Source organism: Solanum pennellii, chromosome 4 (genome assembly GCF_001406875.1).
Source record: "Solanum pennellii chromosome 4, SPENNV200".
Classification (NCBI taxonomy): Eukaryota; Viridiplantae; Streptophyta; class Magnoliopsida; order Solanales; family Solanaceae; genus Solanum; species Solanum pennellii.
In genome coordinates this window covers 6,822,452-6,846,639 of record NC_028640.1, presented here as the reverse complement: position 1 = coordinate 6,846,639, position 24,188 = coordinate 6,822,452, and the positions used below count along the sequence as shown (strand labels likewise).

General features: G+C 33.2%; 1 protein-coding gene and 1 pseudogene across 2 annotated transcripts; both read right to left on the bottom strand.

The window, feature by feature from the left end:
- Positions 1–401: 401 nt before the first annotated feature.
- On the bottom strand, positions 402–1,852 carry LOC107016473 (annotated as a pseudogene).
- Positions 1,853–18,271: 16,419 nt separating this feature from the next.
- On the bottom strand, positions 18,272–23,824 carry LOC107018118 (UPF0481 protein At3g47200-like). 2 transcript variants are annotated; one of them, XR_001456588.2, is made up of 3 exons: positions 23,630–23,824; positions 20,420–20,517; positions 19,094–19,108 (listed from the first exon to the last, which is right to left on the bottom strand). XR_001456588.2 is itself a non-coding variant. In XM_015218504.2 (2 exons), the coding sequence occupies exon 2, from the start codon at positions 19,020–19,022 to the stop codon at positions 18,405–18,407; it is 618 nt and encodes a 205-aa protein (XP_015073990.1). In that variant the 5' UTR covers positions 19,023–19,108; positions 23,630–23,823; the 3' UTR covers positions 18,272–18,404. The 2 variants fall into 2 exon arrangements, 1 of the variants encoding a protein (XP_015073990.1); XM_015218504.2 differs by lacking the exon at positions 20,420–20,517 and having other exon boundaries at positions 18,272–19,108; positions 23,630–23,823.
- Positions 23,825–24,188: the final 364 nt, after the last annotated feature.

Sequence of the window (24,188 nt, the reverse complement as noted above, 5' to 3'; positions counted from 1 at the left end):
CAATGAACTCATCCTATCAAAATTCTGAAAATCATGTCTCTATACCAACCCGTAGTTCTCATCCCCACGACTTTCACATCCTTAACACCATGCCGATCTTAATAGTGCTTGCTTAGATTTTATACAAAGAGCTAGAATAAACCATATTGGTTCATGAAAATTAGATGAATCAATCTTTTATCTCTTGGAGGATCTGATCCAAGAATTGACAATATGCCACTTCTTGTATTCTTCGCCCAGTCTAGTAATTATACAATTTATACATTGGGTGTTTTTGGCTGACACATGTGAATGCAAATAAAAGGGGTGGGAAATTATTTTCTTAGATGTTAATGTGCTCGCTTGCATAGTGAATAGAGTTATCTAATAAATATTGTTATATATGAGGTGACATACATAGATACTTTAAAATTATGTAAATTAACATTCAATATAAAACCCAATACATAAAGGGGACATGAAATTCTCATAAGTTCATCAACATAAATGCAAATTGGAAACACTAAAATTGAGACAATCATGATAATTACTACTTACACAATTGCACATGTGATAGCTAAAATAGTCTGTATAGTAGTGAGTATGAGAAGTACGATGGCTGCCACAGTTGAAGCTCCTAAAATAATTATGCTCTAAATTTGGAAATATTTTGGCATCACATTAGATGATTGTTGCTCATAAGCAATGAGATTTCGCAGGATGGATTTCCATCAATCCTTTCTCAAATAAATTTGTCCCAATATTATCTTTGTTTTTATTGTTATAACAGAAAGCTCTGTTGCATTTGGCATAACCATGTGCCATGTTATGTCATCGGACGACTTTCCGTTGACATGAAAATATGTGTACTAAAATGCTTGATATCTTTTGCATTACATTTTGTCTCTTTAAAGGATTCAAGGGTCATTTTTGGCAAGTCAATGAAAAAGGTAAATGAATTACCCACTAGTATTGCCAATGGTAAGTCATGTCATGAAGTTGGTTGAGGACAAAGAAAGGAAGTTGACTTTCTAGTAACATCAAGTCTCGAAATATGTAAGTATCACTAATATTTATAATTGTTTTTATTATTTCATGATACTGTCGAATAAATTCAACCACAAAATAACCACGATATTTGACAAAAATTCATGACTATTATCAGTATCTAGGTCTTCTATATCATTGTAACACTTTACTACTTCCTCCTTCTGTTTCTCCAATTCAGTAATGCAACTTCCAATATCAAGCCCCTCTTTTAGTTGAAGAAACCGTTGTAGTTACAATAATTTGTACTTTTTCATTAGACCAAGTCGGTGATTTTCTCTTGTGGTAAGGACCAATAGAGACCATCTTGGGTGTATAAGCAACTGTATTTGATTCACGTAGCCACACATTTACTTTGAATATGGTACTCGATTCAATAGACAAATTGTCTAAATCAAACATTTGATTTACAAATTCGTTTGTCTGTGATCCTAATGGATCTTGTTTGTGTCCTTTATGTCAATTAAATGATCCACTTTCCTCTCTTCTTCAATTTGTAATGGTTTAGAGTCATAGTCACATATGACGTATATACATGACGTATATGTTTACTTGTTTAATTTTATACAGATTTAAGTGTCTATTAGGCATATTCAGAGTTGAAGGCATAAATATAAGTTGAAATCAAGTTAAAGGGCACATTTATATATTATGACTTATATTGCCCCTAATAGAAGTGGTTTACTGAAAAAAATACCTCATCTTTTTCAATTTGAAGTAGTGGAATTTGGTCATCTATTGAGGTAATCTCAATGGAGTGTGTCATCCTACTTTCTTCAACTCTAATTCCTACAAAAAGACATTATCTTTTTTTAGTGTCAACTCATTTTACTATTAATCCAAAGCAATGTCATTATAACAAAAATAATTTTTAGCAGTATTAAATATTGACACTAATAAAAAGTGCTAAAGTCTTTATCGACATTAGTTAAGTGTCATTAGAACCAATATCGCTAAAGGCTATAGGGACATATACAAAAAGTAACAATTACTATTAAAAATACATATTTAATGATAATTAAGAATTAAATACCGCTAATGATATTATTGCTGTAGTGTATATTCACTGCAGAATTTGATTTGCAAAGAAAAAAGGATAAAGCAATATATCAACTCTCATTTTACTTTATAAAAAGGAACCCCACTATATATGTCTTGTCAAAAGTTAAGCTGTTGAAAAAGAAACTAATTTGATCTATTAAAAATAAAAAGATCAGGAAGTAATATACACATTAATTTAATGAAAACATATACTCTCATTTTTAATTTGTTTTTCTTTGCTTTTTTTCTTGTAACTTTAAGAAGAATGTCCCTTTCATATTTTTGTAGATTCCAATTTTTAATATCATATATTTATGATCAAAATATTAAAATGCACTTTGATACATTTTATATATTTGTAGTTTAAAATTATAAGATTCAAACTTTTTTGTTATTTTCTTAAATTTTGTATCAAATCAAAACCAGTCGAATAAATTGAAACAAATACACCACTAAAAAGACACTATTTTCCTATTGAAATTTTCTAAAGAAAAATATTCGATGATTATTCCCACCTACATTTTAATCGAAAAAAATGAGAAAAGAAAAAATAGTAATGTTTTCAATCCATAAAAATTAGGAAGCTTTACCACTAAAAATTTCTTTATTTTTCAAACTTTGTATCTGTTTTATACCATGTAGTTTTTCGATGAACAACTAATTCCTTGAAAATTAATGAGTTAAAAATATTCTTTAAAACATAAATTTCTCATTAATTCGCGCGATAAGCGGTAAAATACACTCCTACTTCTAATAGTGAGAATTGTAGAGATGTGGTAGGACTCTTTGAAGCATGTAAGTTATTTGGGTGAAGACCAATAAAATGTTTTTCTTCACAAATAAATAATAGAAGCAATTTTTATTTTTTTTTAATATTCTCATTCTCCTTTCCCTCTACACTAGAAAATATTATGTAGCAAAAGAATTAAGAGTGATTGTTTAGCATAGAACAAGAAAAATCTAGACAAAGAAATACCTCTTTTTGGTTTGGCTGTTCCTTCTTTTTTTTTTTTTTTTTTTTTGGGTCTGTTGTTTCTATGAAATGTGATCAAGCATTCATATTCATATATAATATAAACATAACATTTTATATGTGGTCTTGTTTTGGTCTTTCAACACGAAAAATTGTTGGCCACTGATGGTTGTTAGAACAAATGAATAAGAATGATAAAAGTACAAGGAATACAAAATAAAACTTGCTTGTCTTAAAGGACGTTAATACGTTTCTTGAAGATAGTTGGAGTCTCTCCACGAGCAACCGAAAGAACAAATAATAACTCTATCTTCAGGATTCAACTAAGCCACAAAACGAGTAGTGTTGAATGCATTGAATCGGACCCGTTACAAACAGAAAGGACGGGGGTATACAATGTTATTGTATTGGGCCCTTAATTATCTGTTAATTCTGTATGTTGGGCCCAAGCCTGTTAGGGCGTAGCTTAGCACTATATATAGACGCTATGGCAAACCCTATTCTGTAATTCTGTTCTTGCCTCTCCATAATAAAACTGCTCTCCCTCTTCCCCGTGGACGTAGCCAATTTATTGGTGAACCACGTAAATCTGTTGTCTTGTTTTTCGCGTTTATATTTTCTCGTATTATCTCAAATTCCGCATAACAAATTGGTATCAGAGCCTCTCGGTTAATCGGTGTTCTTGGAGAATTCGAGATGTCTGCTTTGAACGTGAAAATTGACAAATTCACAGGGAGGAACAGTTTCAGTTTATGGCAGATCAAGATGCGGGCTTTGTTGAAACAGCAAGGTTTCTGGGCGCCGTTGTCGAAAGACAAGAACGCCGTCGTTACTCCTGAGATGGCGATTCTGGAGGAAAAGGCGCATTCGACGATCATGCTGTGTCTCGCGGATGACGTCATCACGGAAGTCTCGGATGAAGAGACTGCTGCTGGTCTGTGGTTGAAGCTGGAGAGTTTGTACATGACAAAATCTCTAACCAACAAGCTGCTTCTGAAACAACGTCTATTCGGTTTACGAATGGCTGAAGGTACACAACTCAGGGAACATTTAGAGCAATTGAATACTTTGTTATTAGAATTGCGTAATATCGATGTGAAGATCGAGGATGAAGATGCTGCCCTAATTCTGTTAGTATCTCTCCCAATGTCGTTTGAGAATTTTGTTCAATCGTTCATTGTTGGGAAAGATACTGTGTCGCTGGAAGAAGTCAGATCGGCCCTTCATAGCAGGGAATTACGGCATAAGGCTAACGGCACAAGTACGGACATACAGCCTTCCGGTCTGTTCACCAGTAGCGGAAAGGGAAGGAAAAACGGCGGAAAGAAAAATAAGCCGATGTCGAAGGGTGCAAAGCCAGATGATGTTTGTAATTACTGCAAGGAGAAGGGACATTGGAAATTTGATTGTCCGAAGAAGAAGAAGCAATCGGAAAAACAATCAGTTTCTGCTGCTGTTGCTGAAGAAGACACCAATTCTGAAGAAGACATTGCCCTAGTTGCGGATGAGCACACTCATCATTCAGATGTGTGGGTTCTCGATTCTGGGGCATCCTATCACATCTGTCCTAGGAGAGAGTGGTTCACGACTTATGAGCAGATAGACGGAGGCAGCATCTCGATGGCCAACAGTTCTGTCTGCAAGGTGGTTGGGACAGGCTCGATCAAGATAAGGACACATGACGGTAGCTTCTGCACATTGAACGAGGTCAGGCACGTTCCATTGATGACGAAAAATCTGATATCTCTCAGTTCTTTGGACAGCAAGGGATTCAGCTGGTCGGGAAAAGATGGAGTCTTGCGGGTCTGGAAGGGTTCAAATCTGATTCTGAAAGGTGTCATGCGTGGTACTTTGTATTTTCTACAAGGTTCCACGGTTACAGGTTCAGCCCATGTTGCATCGTCAGAAGTTCACCAGGAGGATATGACTAAGTTATGGCACATGAGACTTGGTCATATGGGTGAAAGAGGGATGCAAATTCTGTCAAAGGAGGATCTTCTTGCTGGTCATAAGGTTAAAAGCCTAGAGTTTTGTGAACATTGTGTCTTTGGAAAACTACATCGCAACAAGTTTCCAAAGGCCATTCACAGAACAAAAGGCACTCTTGATTATATCCATTCTGATTGCTGGGGTCCATGCCGTGTTGAGTCTTTGGGAGGCTGCAGATTTTTTGTGTCCATGATTGATGACTACTCAAGGATGACTTGGGTGTACATGATGAAGCATAAAAGTGAAGCTTTCCAGAAGTTCAAGGAGTGGAAAATTTTGATGGAAAATCAAACAGGGAAGAAGATCAAGAGGTTGCGAACTGATAATGGGCTGGAATTCTGCTGGTCTGAATTTGATCAATTCTGTAAGGATGAAGGGATTGCTCGACATCGTACAGTCAGAAATACACCACAGCAGAACGGTGTAGCTGAGCGGATGAATCAAACACTTCTGGAGAGAGCAAGGTGCATGCTCTCTAATGCTGGGCTAGATAGAAGATTCTGGGCAGAAGCGGTTAGTACAGCTTGCTACTTGATTAACCGCGGACCACATACAGGCATACAGTGCAAAACACCTATGGAGATGTGGTCAGGAAAAGTTGCTGATTATTCAAATCTGAAAGCTTTTGGTTGTACGGCTTACTATCACGTCAGTGAAGGTAAGTTAGAACCAAGAGCTAAAAAGGGAGTATTTGTGGGCTACGGAGATGGAGTGAAAGGTTTCAGAATCTGGTCTCCAGCAGAAAAGAGGGTTATTATGAGCAGGAACGTTGTCTTTGATGAAAGTTCTCTGCTTAGAACCATTGTGAAGCCTACAACTACGTCAGAAACTGGGAGTCTTGATAAACAGGTGGAGTTTCAAGTCATTCAGAACGAGAGCGATTTGAAAGAACCTGAAGAGGAGGATCAAGAGCCACAGACAGAAACTGATATTCCAGAATCTATGCCATCAGATATCCATCGGAGTATAGCTCAAGATCGGCCAAGGAGGGTTGGAGTTCGGCCACCTACGAGGTATGGTTTTGAGGACATGGTGGGTTATGCACTGCAGGTTGCTGAAGAGGTAGATACATCTGAGCCGTCTACTTACAAAGAAGCCATTTTAAGTTCTGATTCTGAAAAATGGTTTGCCGCTATGGGAGATGAGATGGAGTCCCTACACAAGAATCAGACATGGGATCTGGTCATACAGCCTTCGGGGAGAAAGATTATTACTTGCAAATGGGTTTTCAAGAAGAAGGAAGGGATATCACCAGCAGAAGGAGTCAAGTATAAAGCCAGGGTTGTTGCCAGAGGTTTCAACCAAAGAGAGGGAGTGGACTACAATGAGATCTTCTCACCAGTGGTCAGACATACTTCCATCCGAGTGTTACTAGCGATTGTTACACATCAGAATCTGGAGCTTGAACAACTTGATGTGAAGACAGCGTTTCTACATGGAGAGTTGGAGGAAGAGATATACATGACTCAGCCGGATGGTTTCCAAGTTCCAGGGAAGGAAAATCACGTCTGCAAGTTGAAGAAGTCCTTATATGGACTTAAGCAGTCTCCAAGGCAGTGGTACAAAAGGTTTGACAGCTATATGGTGAAGTTGGGCTATACTCGGAGCTCATATGATTGTTGTGTCTACTACAATAGGCTCAAGGATGATTCATTCATCTATCTGGTGCTTTATGTAGATGATATGCTGATAGCTGCAAAGAAGAAGTATGACATTCAGAAGCTGAAGGGTTTACTTAGTGCTGAGTTTGAGATGAAGGATCTGGGAGCCGCTCGGAAGATTCTAGGGATGGAGATCATTAGAGACAGAGAGAGAAGGAAACTTTTCTTGTCACAGAGAAGCTACATTCAGAAGGTCTTGGCGAGGTTTGGCATGTCTTCATCTAAGCCTATTGATACCCCCAGTGCTGCCAATATCCATCTCACTGCCATGTTCGCTCCACAGTCAGAAGAAGAGAAGGAGTATATGTCACGAGTCCCTTATGCCAGTGCCGTAGGAAGTTTGATGTATGCTATGGTCTGTACAAGGCCAGATTTAGCACATGCAGTCAGTGTAGTGAGCAGATTCATGGGACAACCAGGGAGAGAACATTGGCAGGCTGTGAAGAGAATTTTCCGGTACCTTAGAGGTACATCTGACGTTGGTCTCATTTATGGAGGTGATACTCAGTGCTTGGTTACTGGCTATTCTGATTCTGACTATGCTGGAGATGTTGACACAAGAAGATCGATGACTGGCTATGTGTTTACCCTTGGAGGATCTGTCGTCAGTTGGAAGGCAACTTTGCAACCTACAGTGACTTTGTCTACTACGGAAGCGGAGTACATGGCCTTGACAGAGGCTGCAAAAGAAGGGATTTGGCTGAAAGGGCTGGTTAGTGATCTTGGTCTGCATCATGATCAGGCTACGGTGTATTGTGACAGTTTGAGCGCAATTTGTCTAGCCAAGGATCAAGTCCATCATGAGAGAACCAAGCATATTGACGTAAGGTATCATTTTCTGAGAAGTGAGAAGAGAATCAAGGTGAAGAAAGTAGGAACTGCTGATAATCCTGCTGATATGTTCACAAAGCCGGTTCCACAGAGCAAGTTTCAACACTGTTTGGACTTGCTCAACATCAGAAGCTGTTAATTGCCCTGCGGGGCAATTCTGAGGAAGAGGGGGAGGCCTGGCACTATCATAGTGCGTCTGAAGAATCTGTTCGGAGAATTCAAGTCAAGGTGGAGATTTGTTGAATGCCTTGAATCGGACCCGTTACAAACAGAAAGGACGGGGGTCTCGCTGCCCGGTCAGCGAGTCGGGGGGTCCAGGGGGGCGACGCGCCCCCTGGCCTGGGGGTCCGGGGGGGCGGAGACGCCCCCGGCCCGACGGTATACAATGTTATTGTATTGGGCCCTTAATTATCTGTTAATTCTGTATGTTGGGCCCAAGCCTGTTAGGGCGTAGCTTAGCACTATATATAGACGCTATGGCAAACCCTATTCTGTAATTCTGTTCTTGCCTCTCCATAATAAAACTGCTCTCCCTCTTCCCCGTGGACGTAGCCAATTTATTGGTGAACCACGTAAATCTGTTGTCTTGTTTTTCGCGTTTATATTTTCTCGTATTATCTCAAATTCCGCATAACAAGTAGCATTTAAGAATGTTGCTCTTCTATTCTTGAATTGGTGATTTCACCTTTTGATTAATGTCTCACAAGTGTTTTCAAGGGAAAGGATTTTTGTTTGAATGCTTGTCTTTTCAACCAAAAGAAACTCAATTTATAGGATAAAAGTTTTGTAAGAAAAAGACTTTAATTAAATTGTATTTATTATAGGTTCATGAATTAAAAGAAAAACTTATCTTTCAAAAAACCCGTAACGTAGAATTTAAAAAAAAAGTCTCTTGCAAAAAGTTTATAACATAGAATTAAAACAAATGAATGTTACAAATCACATTCATGTATTTTGTTATTTCAAAACTTTTTCAAATGATGAATTGTTTCAAAATTATGAAACACTAATTCTTACAAAGACAAGGAGAAGTCTGCTTACTCATATATGTCTCTTAATTTGACTAGGGCCGGCACTTGCCTTCAAAATTTAAGGCATTGGCCTTAGGCCTCCAATATTTGGGGCCTAAATTTTTTTAAAATAAATAATTATGTATTTTAACCCCATTAAAATAGAAGAAATCAAGGAAATATTATTTTGGATTCTTACATTTTCTTTGTTAACGTTCACATTATTTATCATTTTTAACTCTTTTTACATTCTATTTTTTCAAATCTTTGATAGTTAGAGTAATACACTCTCAAAAATATGAACCAGTAGTCGAAAAGTGTTGAACAAAGTGCATTACAATTTTTTTTAAATTTCTTTGGTAATTTTTATATTAAAGTGGGTATACCAAGTTATCAACCTTTTGAATCGGATTCTATGATTCAAATACTTATCTTTAAAGTTTATTAACTTATTATTTATAGAATTATGTTAGTAATATATATAATAATTGTCTCAATAAAAAAAATATCTGAAAAAAACATTTATATAAAGATATTAAGTAGTAATTTATATCTAGAAATTAAGAAAAATAAATAAATACAGAGAAAGTTTATTTAGATTTTAGGCCTCTAATAAAAATTTCGCTTTAGGCCTCAAATTATGTTAAGCCTCTCCTGAATTTGGCTATTATGTCTTTCAATTTTGAATGTGCATAAGTAGACATTTAAACTTGTATAAAGTTGCACAAATAGACGTACACATCCTACGTGCAAGGTCATCTCAACAAGTTTGGGATCTAAAGTCAAACTTCATAAAGAAGTCTTATATTTTTTAGTTGACACATATAAATAGAATAATTATAACAAACATAGTGTAATCCTACAAATAAGATCCGGAGAGGTAGAGTTAGGATATACGCGAACATTAAGAAACAAAAGTGTATACAATGTAAATTTTCAATGAAAAATATATAACATAAAGTTTGAATAATAAAGCATGACTCCAAAATCTGAAATGTTTATATAATGATATAAAAATAGTGTTGCGTTGAATTTTAAAGTTGATATAATGATATAAAAATAGTGTTGCGTTGAATTTTAAAGTTGATATAATGATATTAAAATAGTGTTGATTAGTTTTAGTGCTTTCAATTTGAAGAAGACACCAAAATATGTAGGATGCCACATAGAACATAAAATTGTCATGTACGACGCTACGTATGACAAATATGTTTACTTGTGTATGCACACTCAATGTTGAAGTGCATAGATGCCAACTAAAGTCAAGTTAAAGACATATTTATATATTATGCCTATTTACTTATTAACATTTAATTTTGGGATAATGTCCAAGTACCCCCTCAACCTATGCCCGAAATCTCAGAGACACACTTATACTATACTAAGGTCCTATTACCCCCCTGAACTTATTTTATTAATAATTTTTTACTCCTTTTTAGCCTACGTGAGACTATCTTGTGGGCCCAACGGTGGTTGACTTTTTTTTTAAAACTAGTGCCACGTAGGCTAAAAAGGGGTAGAAAATTACTTATAAAATAAGTTCAGGGGGTAATAGAACCTTAGTATAGTATAAGTGTATCTCTGGAATTTCGGACATAGATTGAGGGGGTACTTGTGCATTTTTCCTTTAATTTTAATGTGTCGAAATAATGTGAAATTCCACATATAATTAGTTGTCTTACACACACTAATTGAATGAGAAAATAATTTAAAATATTATATTTCATTAAATTAAAGTGTTTTGACGAATCTCGAATAAAAGGATTTATTAGAAAATTCGAGCCAAATACAAGTCTCCCAAAGTTATTCATCCTAAGAAGAAACCAAAGAACATATAATGGTTAGGGGAAAAAAGATTTCCTTACTAGTTTTGACAATTTTTTTTTTGATAATAAGAGTTTTATTTAATAATCACAATTAGGAGTCGTGACAAATAAAATACAGGAATAATAAAAGTGGGGGGAACAAGGTACATCATCAACTTTGGATGGGAGCTCTTTGCAGTTAGTTCCGATATTTTAAGTTATTGTTATTAAGGAGTATTATTGGTAGTGATAAAAAATATAAAATATAATTATGATATATATATATATATATATATATATATATATATATTAAATCTAATTTTGTCAACTCAAAAGTTGAAAACACCACGTGTGCACACAAACAGCCAAAAGAAAGCAGCAAGAGAGAGACACAATATTTTATTATGGTAACGATAATATCCAAGTCAACTTGTTCGGTACTTTAACAACTCCACTAAGTACTTGCTATGACAATAGACAATAGTAAATTCAAATTAGTCAAGTAACTTTTTTTATTTATATATAACCATGATTTTTCTATATACACGACCACTAGGATTAGGCTACTGTGTTAGTTGAGTGCGACTAGGCTATTGTATTTTGTTAAAGAGGTATAGTCGTAGTAGTAGTGGTCAACCTCTACTCTTGTAATTCTATTTATATTGTAGTATGATTCCAAGTGTAGCTAGCCTAACAACTCTTATATAAGGAGCATGTACTCCACAGTTTTATTCATTAATACAATCTTTAATTTCTCTTATTCATTTACTTGAGAATTGTACATTAACATCATACATGACCTAACCTAATTTGTTTCCATTTTATTTCTCCTCCAAATTCTTAGATTTTTAAACTTCTCTCATTTTAAATGTTTGACTCCTCTACAAAAGCTTCAAAAATTCAGTAGGTACAAGCCTTAATCTTTCAGTTTTTTCTTCTACAATGTATAGTGATTTATTAATCTGTCAGTTTCTTCTCAATCGATCAATCTAAGGGTCTGGAAAGAAATAAAATGGAAACGGGTTAGGGCACTACAATAAAAACAACTTTGATAGGTACACATGAATATGTATATTTTGAAGAGTGACAAAGATTGGATCATGAAACAAGTTTAGCAAACATGATTTGAGTTTAACAAGGCTTACTGGAAGATAGAGAAAAAAAACCTGGGCAGCATGCATATGATTTATGTGTGTACTTACCTATTCATGCAAGCATATAAAATTTATCATCATCAAAAAGGGGGAATTTGTTAGAATGAGAAAGATTTTGATGATTGACAAATAGAGGAATAAATGAAAGAAACAGGTTGCACGACGTGTTCCTTTCAAACCGAATCTGACTTGGATAAGGAGAACTTCAACCACGCGATTAGAACTTATAAAGCTGTGGAATTATTTCTTTTTCGATGAGCAAGCAGTACAGAAAGTTCCCTTTTATAAAGGAGTTCGCAAGCAAGATAGTTTTCTTAGTCGAATATGAATCCTAAGAGAAGTAGGATATAAATATGAAAGAAGGAAAACTACTTCTTACTTGTTTAAAGAAAACTTACGGCAGAGAGGAAAGAAGCGTAAGATTTATTGGGCAGTGATAAAGAATCCAAGTTGAATTTAACAACGTTTTGTAGAGGCAAAGATAAAGTTGATTCATACAAGGAGTTAAAGATGCGGAGAAGACAAGTTCGAGTTGAACTACGAGTTCTACACAAAAGAAGAGTCCTACATGAAGTGGATTTCTAGTTGAAATAGGTTTTGGATTCAAGTCCAAATCTATAAATAAGACGATAGTTTTGCTTGAGAAAAATTGTGCACTTACGTAGAGAGAAGATCAAAACACGATCAAGAGGTTTGAGAGAGTTTTGAGAGTTACTTGGGAGTGCTGCCATTTTGTGAGGAAAAAGTTGTAAGATTGTATTTAAGAGTTTTGATTACAATCGAGTGTGTGTAGGATTCGTCTAACAAGTTTGAGAATTTTGACGGACGGTAGAAGACTTAAACTTGGGTTTTTTTTTTTTGTCTTGGGTAGTTAGGAATTAGAGTTTATAGTTTTTTAGCTAGGAATTAGAGTTTATAATTCCTCTAGGAATTAGAGTTTATAATTCCTTAGATTACATAGGTTTGTAATCTTGTGTTGAGGCTTAAAGTTTAATAAAGTAGAGTTAAATCCTACATAGGTATAGGTCGTGGTTTTTACCCTTATGATTTGGGGTTTTCTGCGATAAAATATTGTGTCATTATTTTATTTGCTTCGCAAAATGTAACTATTGTATTCTGCAAAGGAACATATAGAATAAAGTTGTTCCTTAGGTAAATTTTGGAGGTCAGAATTCCAACAATTGATATTAGAGTAGGTTATCTTTGTAGAATCTAAGCACTCAAGATAAGATCACTATGAATTCCGCACCTCCTTTTGGACACGGTGAATGTTATAACATCAACATACCACCACTATTCAATGAACATTACTACGTATGGTGGAAGACAAGAATGGAGGATTTTCTATAATCCAAGGACTATGAGTTATGTATGAGAGTTATTGATGGTCGTCATATTCCTATGATGAAGGATGATGAAGGGAATGTTATTCCAAAGCCCAAAGCACAATATGGAGAAGCTGATTATAGAATGCTCGCTAAGAATGCTAAAGATAAGCACATCCTTGTATGTGAACTTGGACTAGACGAATTTAATCGCATCTCTGGTTGTGCTACAACGAAACAAATCTGAGACACACTAGTCAATGCACATGAAGGAACTCCCCAAGTAAGAAAATTTAGAATTGCTAGACTATCCACAGAATATGAAGCATCTAAAATGGAGAATGATGAATCTCTTCAAGATATGATTACTAGATTCACTACTATTATGAATGAATTGGTGTCATTGGGAAAAATATATACTACCGAGGAACAAGTGGATAAAGTGTTGAGGACTTTACCTAGGTTATGGGATATCAAGGTCACTGCAATTAGAGAAGCAAATGATTTGACAACCATGAGCTTGGATGAACTTGTAGGAAATTTAAAGACTTACGAGATGAATGTTGATAATACAAAAATGAGTAAAAGAAGCAAAGATATAATTTTTCTTTCAAAGCAAATGAGAGTGATAAATCTGATTGGGATAAGGAAATAGTCATGATCAAGAAAAGCCTCAGAAAGCTTCTCAAGAAAGGTGGAAACTATGAGAAAAAATTGTCCCTGAACAAAGAAAAAGAATCTGACATTGCTATGTATACTGCTTGCGGAACACGTTCAGACAACTCAATTGAAGATGATACAGAAGATGTTGCTTTGATGACCATGGAGGAATATGAATCAGACATTGAGAAAAGGGAGGTAAATTTTTTTGACCTTACAAATAAACTAGAATATTTTTCAAAAAAAAAATTTATCTACTCTCATGGATAATCTTCAAGGCTTGAATAAAAATAGAGATCAATTACTGGCTTGCTTTGCCAGTTTAAAATTTGAATATATTGATCTTGAAAAAAATTAATTCTGATCTCAAGAAAGAAAATCAACTCCTAAAGGAACAAGTACAACAACTTGATTCCTGCATTTTGACTATCAAATTTGAAATTTGGAAACAAAGTGTTACCGGGAATGGAAAAGAAAAAATTATTGGTGACCAAATCAGATGTGACCAAGATCTAATGAGGTTAAGTAATGAACTATTTTCTGAAAGGGAAAAATCTAGAAGAATAAATCTTGACCTAGCTAGAACTAAGAATGAGTTTAGAGGGCAAACAAATGGATTCAATCCTCAACGATTGTGGCTCAACTCCGTAATAGAACACATAACACTGAAGGTAGAATAGGTTTTGTTAAAGAAGTCCCTAAGAAAACCTCTTATTTGTGCACACATTGTGGTAGTGGTGGTCTCTCAAGGGGTACTTGCCCAATAGTTATAGGTCACATGGATAAGAACTTCAAAACTACCTCAAATAGAAAAATCAACCATGTTAAAAGAAAGGAATCACGTCAAAGGAATAGGTTGGGGCAAAAGAAAAAATCTAATTTTCTTAACCAATATGAATTAATAGAGATCTGATTCATCCTTTTTATCAATACAAAGGACCCAATCTAGTCTGGGTTCCTAAATCTAACCTTTGAATTTGTAGGATAAGTGAGAGGAAGCAGGTAACATTCAACAATGAACATGTTGCTCCAGATGCATGATTGAAATTAGAAAAAATTCCTCTCACTTGTAAAAGAAAAGAACGGAACAATAGCTTTGACAGTGAAAAAAAGGGAGTTTATAACAATAAATAAATAAATAAATAAAAAATGGGAAAGACTAAAGAACCATGTGAAAGAAACATGTGCAACCTATGCAGTATCGAACAATTATGCGCACTTAGATGATCAAAGTGTGTAACTTGCTAGTCCATCAATAAAAAATATAATCAGCCAAGGAAAACACTTCCAAAAGGAACAATTTGGAACTTGGGGATGATTAAGGTCAAATGAGTATACCTCAATTGCTAATGAATATTGCGCATACTGCCCTCTAATCTTGAATTATATACTCAGTTTTGTACATTAAGTTGTATGTCTCTATACCACTTTCAAAGTCATGCTACCCATGCACTATAGCATTGTATTTGCATCTGGCACAAGAGAGAGACTTAGTAAAATTAAAGTAAAATTCAGCATTATCCAGAGATTTAAGATATGTGCAGTACAATTATTAATGATTAAATATAAAGTCAATGCACTTGAAACCTATTTCTTCCACTTATCCCAAAAGATATTCATGCCCTAAGTACTACCAAAACAAATATCTTCTTAAAAAGTCTTATCTCAATGTGATGGTCTATGGTTGAGATGAATTTGGTGGAGGACATCTCTACTTTGATGCCTTATAAAATAAAGATTGAGAAAGTAGAGTGTACTGGTTCTTAGGGGGAATCATTTGTATTGGGTAAAGTCTTGGAAGATTTATCTTGTGAGAGGGAATATTTTGGGGACCCTACACTTGAACAAAGTTTACTTGTTAGGCTCAACTTGGGTGCATCTAATGAGGGGAAATTGATGGGAGACTCATCTGTCAAACCTAGTTTTTCTATTGGGAATCATATAAACAAGGATTTCAGATTGATGTCAAAAAGTATTATAGTTAGTGCTGCACCTGATAGTACCATGTCCTGGGAACATGTTCCTTTACAAATGATATTCAAGAAAATTTGTTCATCTTACTGTCTCTATTGAAATTAAAGATGAGTGAACTATTGTTTCTGCAGAGGATACAATATTGATTGAACAAGTTCCTTAAAAGTGATTAAAAAAAATTGAGCGTGCATAGACCAAGACTACCTTTGAAATTGAGAAGGTTGCTGTTTTTGTTCCAAAAAATATTTTTGCTGCTGAAAAATGACTTTTACCTTTTCATGCCCGATCTTTTGATATTACCTATCCACTCTAGCCTTTGACTTCCCAACTTTTTTTTCTCATCACAAGTGTTTGTTTCTATCTTTAGTTTTGATTACATTTGTGGTGTATATGCTTCTTGAATAATGCTAATGTTGAGTTTGAATTTCTGGTTCATGTCTGTCTCCAATATTGTGCAAATGCTTTGCTATAGCTAACCGAGTTCTTGACTTTTAAGTCTTTATGTAGGTGATAGCCCTAGTGGCCATGAGTATCAAATTTGTATCTCTTAGTATGGTGTATGCCTTCAGAGTGTTTTATGATGCCAAAAGAGGGAAGTACATACTTGTATAATATTTATAACCCAATTGGTCTAACTTGATCCTCTAATGTGTTTGCTTTATGTATTGAGTTTTAAGAAACAAAGATAACACAAATTGATCTATTCACACAAGAAGCAATTGTTTGTCATCATCAAATAGGGAGAATTTGATAGGTACACATGAATATGTATATTCTGAAGAGTGACAAAGATTGCATCATGAAACAAGTTCAGCAAACATGACCTCAGTTTAACAAGGCTTACTGGAAGATAGAGAAAAGAACCTGGCCAGTACATATAAGTTATGTGTGTACTTACCTATTCACGCAAGCAGATAAAATTTGTCATCATCAAAAAGGGGGAATTTGTTAGAACGAGAAAGATTTTAATAATTGACAAATAGATAAATAGATTAAAGAAACATGTTGCACGACGTGTTCCTTTCAGATCGAATTCGACTTGGATAAGGAGAACATCAACCACACGAATTAGAACTTATAAAGTTGTGGAATTATTTCTTTTTTCGACGAGGAACCAGTAAAAAAGGTTTCCTTTTATAAAGGAATTCGCAAGCAAGATAATTTTCTTAATCGAATAGGAATCCTAAGAGAAGTAGGATATAAAGATGAAAGAAGGAAAACTACTACTTACTTGTTTAAGGAAGACTTACGGCAGAGAGGAAAGAACTGTAAGATTTATTGGGCAGTGATAAAGATACCAAGTTGAACTTAACAAGGTTTTGTGGAGGCAAAGACAAAGTTGATTCATACAAGGAGTTAAAGATGCGGCGAAGACAAGTTCGAGTTGAACTACGAGTTCCACACAAAAGAGGAGTCCTACATGAAGTAGGATTTCTAGTTGAAAGAGGTTTTGGACTCAAGTCCAAATCTATAAATCGATAGTTTCACTTGAGAAAAATTGCGCACTTACATAGAGAGAAGATCAAAACACGATCAAGAGGTTTGAGAGTTACTTGGGAGTGTTGCCATTTTGTGAGGAAAAAGTTGTAAGATTGTATTTAAGAGTTTTGATTACAATCGAGTGTGTGTAGGATTCGTCTAACAAGTTTGAAAATTTTGACGGACGGTAGAAGACTTAAACTTGGGGCTTTTTGTCTTTGGTAGCTAGGAATTAGAGTTTATAATTTCTTAGCTAGGAATTAGAGTTTATAATTCCTCTCGGAATTAGAGTTTATAATTACTTAGGTTACATAGGTTGGTAATCTTGTGTTGAGGTTCAAAGTTAAATCCTACAGAGGTGTAAGTCGTGGTTTTTACCCTTATTAGTTGGGGTTTTCTGCGATAAAATACTGTGACATTATTTTATTTGCTGCACAAAACGTAACTGTTGTAATCTGCAAAGGAACATATAGAATAAACATGTTCCTTAGGCAAATTTGGGGGTCAAAATTCCAACAAACTTTTAGCAGCATTAAATATTGATATGAATAGAGAGTGTTAAAGTCTTTACTGGCATTAGTTAAGTGTCAATAGAACCAATATCGCTAAAGGCTTTAGGAACATATACAAGGATTGACAAGTGCCGCTAAAAAAACATATTTAGATTGCCGCTAATGATCATTTTTGTTGTAGTGGATGGGTCGAATATGATGTTAATGAGTCAGGTTTAAATTTCAAATTTAATTAAATTAGAACGGTTTTACTTTTGGACCGCTGACAAGAGGCCACATGGAAAAAAAGGTTTTGCAAAACCATCAAATCCTACCGTTGGAAATAGCACGAGTGGGTCGTCCTTTCTGTTGCGACAATGACATGGTTGAGCACAACTTTTAATAAATGGCATGGATGAACTTCTTTTAAATGTTCGATGACATATTTGAAGTTTTTTGACAAGTTTTTTTTTTGGTGATGTGGACCTGCATATACTTCAACTTCCCCATATCCAACAAGTGAGATCACACTAAGTATGTTATCGTTGTGAGTAAGAATATATAAGAAGTGGTTGATCAATTCAATTTCGCCATTGGAGAAGTACTTAGCACCAAATGAACTTAAGGAGATTTCCATCTTCAGCTAGTCGATTCTGCACTCCCCTAGTAGGGTTCCATATGAACATTGGAACAATAATGAGAAAAATGCTCCACTCCCTTACATGCATAGACCTTTTTTTATCAGAGAAATGCATGTTGTTACATACTTCGAGAGCAAACTAAAGATAAAAAATGTTCCTCAAATCACAAGAAAGTTTTCCTTAAATAAATATATGAATTTATAAATATGAATTGAAATTATTAGCTTTAGTCGTCCTACCCCCATAATGGAGGTGAGACACAATATTAAGCCCATCAACACACAAATTGCATAATGAGGAATCATTTGATGAGTCAATACATATCTACAAGCCTACAACAAAAATTACTTATTAAGATAACTGGTAAAAGCCAGAATAGTCTGTATAACTGTGAGAACAAGAAGTGTAATAGCTGCCACAGTTGAAGCTCCTGCCCAAGGACTCTGAAAATAGTTGTGCTTCAAACTTGCCATCATTTGACTCCATGGCTTCTCACAATGTTGAATCAAGTTACTGCATTCTTTTTGGTAATAAAAGTCTTTGATTGCCACCCCATCTGAAAGTTTCTTGAAGATGTTGGCCACTTGTTTGTCATCTCCTATATCCTTAAGGATGATTTTGTTTTGGCGAAGAAAATTCACATCTCTATGTGATCCAATAAGTTGAGTCATTAAATGTGCATAGTTGGAGAAAAAAGGATATAGTTTTTTTGAAGTATGTTGCTCAAAAGCTATCATATTTCTCATGAAGGTTTCCATAGTATCCTCAATCGCGAAACAAGGGATTTTCATTAATCCCTTCTCAAACGTGATATCAAATAATGATGTTTTATCCTCGACATTGTCTTCCACAGATCCGATTTTTAAGAAGCTAACTCCAGCTTCAATATTGGTGTATAAGCTTTTGGATTTGATTTTCGTAACCCCATATTTACTTTGAATATGGTCGCAAAGTTGATGCATGTAGCGTCCAATCTCTCATTAACTATTTGATTTATGCAACTCTTTGTTTGTAACAGTACAACATTTGTTTTCCTCCCTTCATCTATCTGTAATTAGTGGAAAAGAACCATAATATATAATTGTCTTTAGGAAATAAAATAGAATAATGTGTATAACAATTTTATAAGTGGCAAATTAATTGTCTTCTTTTCCAAACATTATGCATCGGTTGGTTCGATTTTATTTTTATGTATTATTGGTTCATTTATCAGTTTCGATTTTTAAATGCGCTACACAAATAAGATGTTTTTATCTATTTTTGTTTTAGGTTGTTAACAATTCGATTTTCGATTTAATAAATAAAAAAATACTTATAAAACAAATATATGGCTCATCCAATATTTGACGCAACAAGACAATAATGTAACTTTATAGAACACTCATAAAATAGAAAACATAGTAGCTAACATGAAATGAGCTATAGATGTGCTACACAAAGAAAAATTAAGAGGAATAGAATTCTTACTTTAGATTTTGGCGTTTTATATAATGTAATGTTGTGAGTCCTGTGAAGTGTCAATTGAAGGCTAAAAGACAAATACAGTAACCAATAGCAATAATATTTTTTCGATTGATCAACTTATCGATCAGTCTTTCTCCTCCCACCACCCATCCCTGACCCCCACTCCCTCCCCCATCAACCTACCCTTGTAGTGTTTGCCCTAAATGATTTACACCTCAATTAGAACAATAATTTTACAATCTTTTGAAATTCATGCACTAGCAAAATATGGGGTATCATGAAAAGAAATTACTATCTCCGTCGCAATTTATATGAGATAATTTGACTCAATATGAAGTTTAAAAAAGAAAAATTGTGATTCAAAATGAATGATAGAAATTTGTGTGACTGTATATGATTTCATTAGAGATAAAATATACTCTCTCTGTCCCTATTTACTTGTCCATATTTCCTTTTTATATCTATCCTTATTTACTTGTCCATTTTTAACAAATCAAGAAAGGACAATAATTTTTTTCCTAATATGCCCTTATTTATAAAAATTTTTCTAGTATTACTAAGTTGTAATGCATGATTTTTAAAATCAGAAAATACATTTATTATACTTGAGGAGTTGCATAATCTTTTAAATTAAAGGGTAAAATTGTAACTAACCTATGATATTAATTGATACCTTAATATGTGTGCTACTTATAAAGTGGACAACTAAATAAGGACAGAGAAAATATATTTTATAGTTAAATTATTACTTAATATTAAAATATGTCATCTTTTTGAAATTTACTAAAAAAAAAGTAAATCACATAAATTGAGACAGGGGGTGTACATATTTAATTGCCTAAAATAAGTAGGCTAATGAAATAACAAACATTATATAGTTGTGAGAAAGAGAGACCTTATCATTATTAATTTGAGGAATAAGTGGAATTTGGTCATTTGCTGGGGTCATCTCAGTGGAGTGTGTCATCCTTCTTTCTTCAACTGTAATAATTTCTATAAAAGACATTCTTTTTAATTTCAATTAATATTATTACTAATCCAAAATAATATATTCATTGCAGAATTTGATTTGAAAAGAAAAGACAAAGCAATAAAAAGAAAATTATATAGAATCAACTTCGTGTTTATTTATGCAAATTCAAAATAGAAGAATATAGATTTCAATTGAAGTCAAGTTAAAATAAATAATTATGTATTATTTCTTAATTCAATGGAAAACACTTATATTCTTCTTACTTATTTGTTTGTTTTATTATTTTTTTAAGTCCACGAAAGAAGAACATATCTTTCAATTTTTGGTGATTATTTAGTTCTATTTTTTCACATGATATTTTTATTACCAAAAAATTAAAGGGCATTATGATATATTTTACACATTTTTAGTTCAAGACTATATAAGATTTGGAAAGTTCTTTACTTTCTTAACCTCTATATAAAGTCAAAAATCAAAAAAATACTTTGAACTAAGAAGTAACTATTTTTCCATAAAATTTTTTATTGGAAAACGTTCAACGACTATTTTAATAAATATCTCAATCCAAACAGTGAAAAAAATATTTTCACACATTTTAATATTTTAGTGAGAATCTATTTTTTTTAGCGAACTAATTCGTTAAAAAATGAGTGAGAAAATCCTACTTTAGTAGAGATGTTGTAGGACAATTGTTATAAATAAATAAAAAAAAAAAAGCAGAAGGTGATATAAATTTGAAACAGAAGAAACAAAAACAATTGTGTTTTTTCATATTTTCATTCACTTTTCCTTTTACACTATAAAATATTATGTAAATCATGAAATTCAAATTGAGGTAACTAAGAATAAAGAGTAAAAATAGCTAGTATTTAAATTGTATGTTTGGATGAGGTAAGAAAAATATTAAAATATGAAAAATAATTCAAAAATAGCTAGTATTTAAATTGTATGTTGGGCAAAGGTTATGAAAAAAAAAGGGAAAATTGTATATAATAGCAAACTAATAACCTAAATTAAATGGAATAGCTAGGGTTTGATTTAATTGTGCTCCATAGCAAACATTAGCTAAAATTTGCCAGCGTCTCTCTCCCGAAAATCTCGCTCGCCACTCTCCATTCTCGCTCGCCTCTCTCGCTTTATACACAGAAGTGTATAATTATGTTTCTGTTTTGTATAAAGCGAGAGAAAATTGTATATAACATGCAAAAATGTATATCTTCGTGTTATACACTTAATTATACAATTTACAAACATTTTACTTCAAATATTGCAGAGAAAAAGGCCAACGAATTATACAATTGCGAATTATATAATTTCAGTGAAATATAATTTTCTCTAGCTTTATACAACTGAAGTGTATATATTGTGTTTCTGTTTTTGTATAAAGCGAAAGAAAAACATATATCGTCTTGCTATACACTTAATATTGCAGCGAAATAGGCAGTGAATTATACAATTGCAGTGAAAATAGGATAGCGAATTATACAATTGCAGCGAAATAGGCCAGCGAATTATACAATTTAGGCCAGCGAATTATACACTTGTATATGTATAGCGAATTATACAGTTTTTATGTTTGCTATGGAGCGCAATTATGCAAAGTTTGCTATAGCATACAAATATGAATTTTTTGTTTGCTATATGTGAAAGTTGCCCAAAAAAAAATAAAGGATGAAGTAGAGTTTAATGAAAGTCATTTTTTTAAATTTGAGGAAAATAAATTAATTTAAAAAATATTTTTCAAACACTAAAGGTCAACCAAATATGAAAAATTTAAAAATATTTTTCAGAAAATATTTTCCTCCAATACTAAACACACCCTAAATGATCATTACTTTTTTTCCCGTTCAAAGGCTTAAAGTTGAAGTCCTAAAAATAAATTCACCTTTCAAAATGAGATATTCTATCACAAAGTCAAATTAATTAAAATATAAAATACTAAAATAAGTATTAAATTAAATATTGATTGGAAACAAAAAAATTAATTAACAATGACTAAGTATCTTACAAATAAAGATATTGTTTTTTATGTCTATTCAACTCTTGCTTCTCCTGGATTTTTCGTTGCTATTTATGATTTCGTGTAATGGTAAGGGTTCGGTCAATGTTAGATTCGATATTATTTTATAAAATTTATAACATATTAATTTTTAATTATTTTATTTTACTTCATAATTTGTGGTTTAGTTAATTTTTAATTTTTTTTTTTTGTAAAACGTTATGATAGAAAATGTGTAGGACACAAAGTATGATAGAATATTAGTAGGTAAGAGTGGAACCATACTAGTAAGTACTAAGTAGGACTATATTTTCTTGTTACCCTTATTCGTAGTCATAGGACTGTACAATCTTGTAGTTTCTTAATAATTTTTTAATTTTTGTTGCTATCTATGGTTTCGTGTGGTTCATTTATAATATTATTTTATTATACTAGTGTTCTGCTGTACTATCGGAAATATATTGAAAATAGTCTCTTTATCTTAATTCTGAGGTATATGTAAGGTCTGTGTACACTCTATCGCTCAGACCGCACTTTGTAGGATTACACTGGATATATTGTGTTGTTGTTGTTCAAGAGTCACAAGAAGAAGTTAGAACACGATACTAAGTATACTTTCTTAGAATTTTAATTTGATAAAAACACTCTAGACGCTTTTATAAATTAAAAAGGTGATTGATGAATCAAGATACATGAAAGACGATAATACTAAAGTTTTATCCCACTATTTTACATGCAGTAATGTAAAAACACGGAGTTAAACAAATATAAACAAATTGAAATGAAAAGCTAAAGAATCGAGTCTACTAAAATACATCCGATAAGATAAATTTGAATCGTATATTAAAATAAAGATATCTAATATCTTACAACTTACTACTCGAATCAATAAAATACCTTGTAATCAATATAACTAGCATATTAGTATTAGGTTTAGGAGATGGAACTTTAGGTACAACTGAGACAATTACTACTTACTTAATCACATTTATCTAGAATGTTGGATATTAAGTATCCATATTATATTATTACCGTTAAATATAATATAGTAGCAATTATAATTAATATTCACAAAAATTTTTATTTGTTATAGTGTATTGGACAGAATATTGTATAAAACATTTAAAAATTACCTGATTCAAAATGGACTAGTTGAATTGCATTTGAGTTTCTTCTTAAACTATTTTGCTCTGCTAAACTTTTATGAAGGTGAAGGAATATGATAGATGATGAATGGTAAATTGTATATGCGTATACTGTATATGGATTAATTGCAAACCTGCCTATATTACTTACATGAAATTGTGTGCATTTTGAGAAAAGTATAATAGAATAAATAAAGTTTTAAGTATCATAGAATAAAGTGTATATAGACATTACATTTAAGAAAACATATCACAGAATAACACTTTGAGTGTGTGTTCAAGCCACTTTTTATTCTAAAATTTGATATCAAGTATAATTGATGAACAAAAGTTTAGGGTATGTTTAGTATGACGGAAGATTTACTATTTTTTCTGAAAATATGTGAGTTTCTTATTTATTTTTAATATTTGATGAATAAGTTAAATGTAATATTTGAAAATAATATTTATATAAAATCTAAGCAAGGACATTATGGCCGGATGGGGGTTAAGGATGTGAGGGTAGTGGGGATGAGGACTATAGTCGTATTCAAATTTCAATAGGATA

Bases quoted from the DNA above. Each gene is read 5' to 3' on its own strand.
- LOC107018118 (XM_015218504.2), bottom strand. From the start codon at position 19,022: ATGCATCAACTTTGCGACCATATTCAAAGTAAATATGGGGTTACGAAA.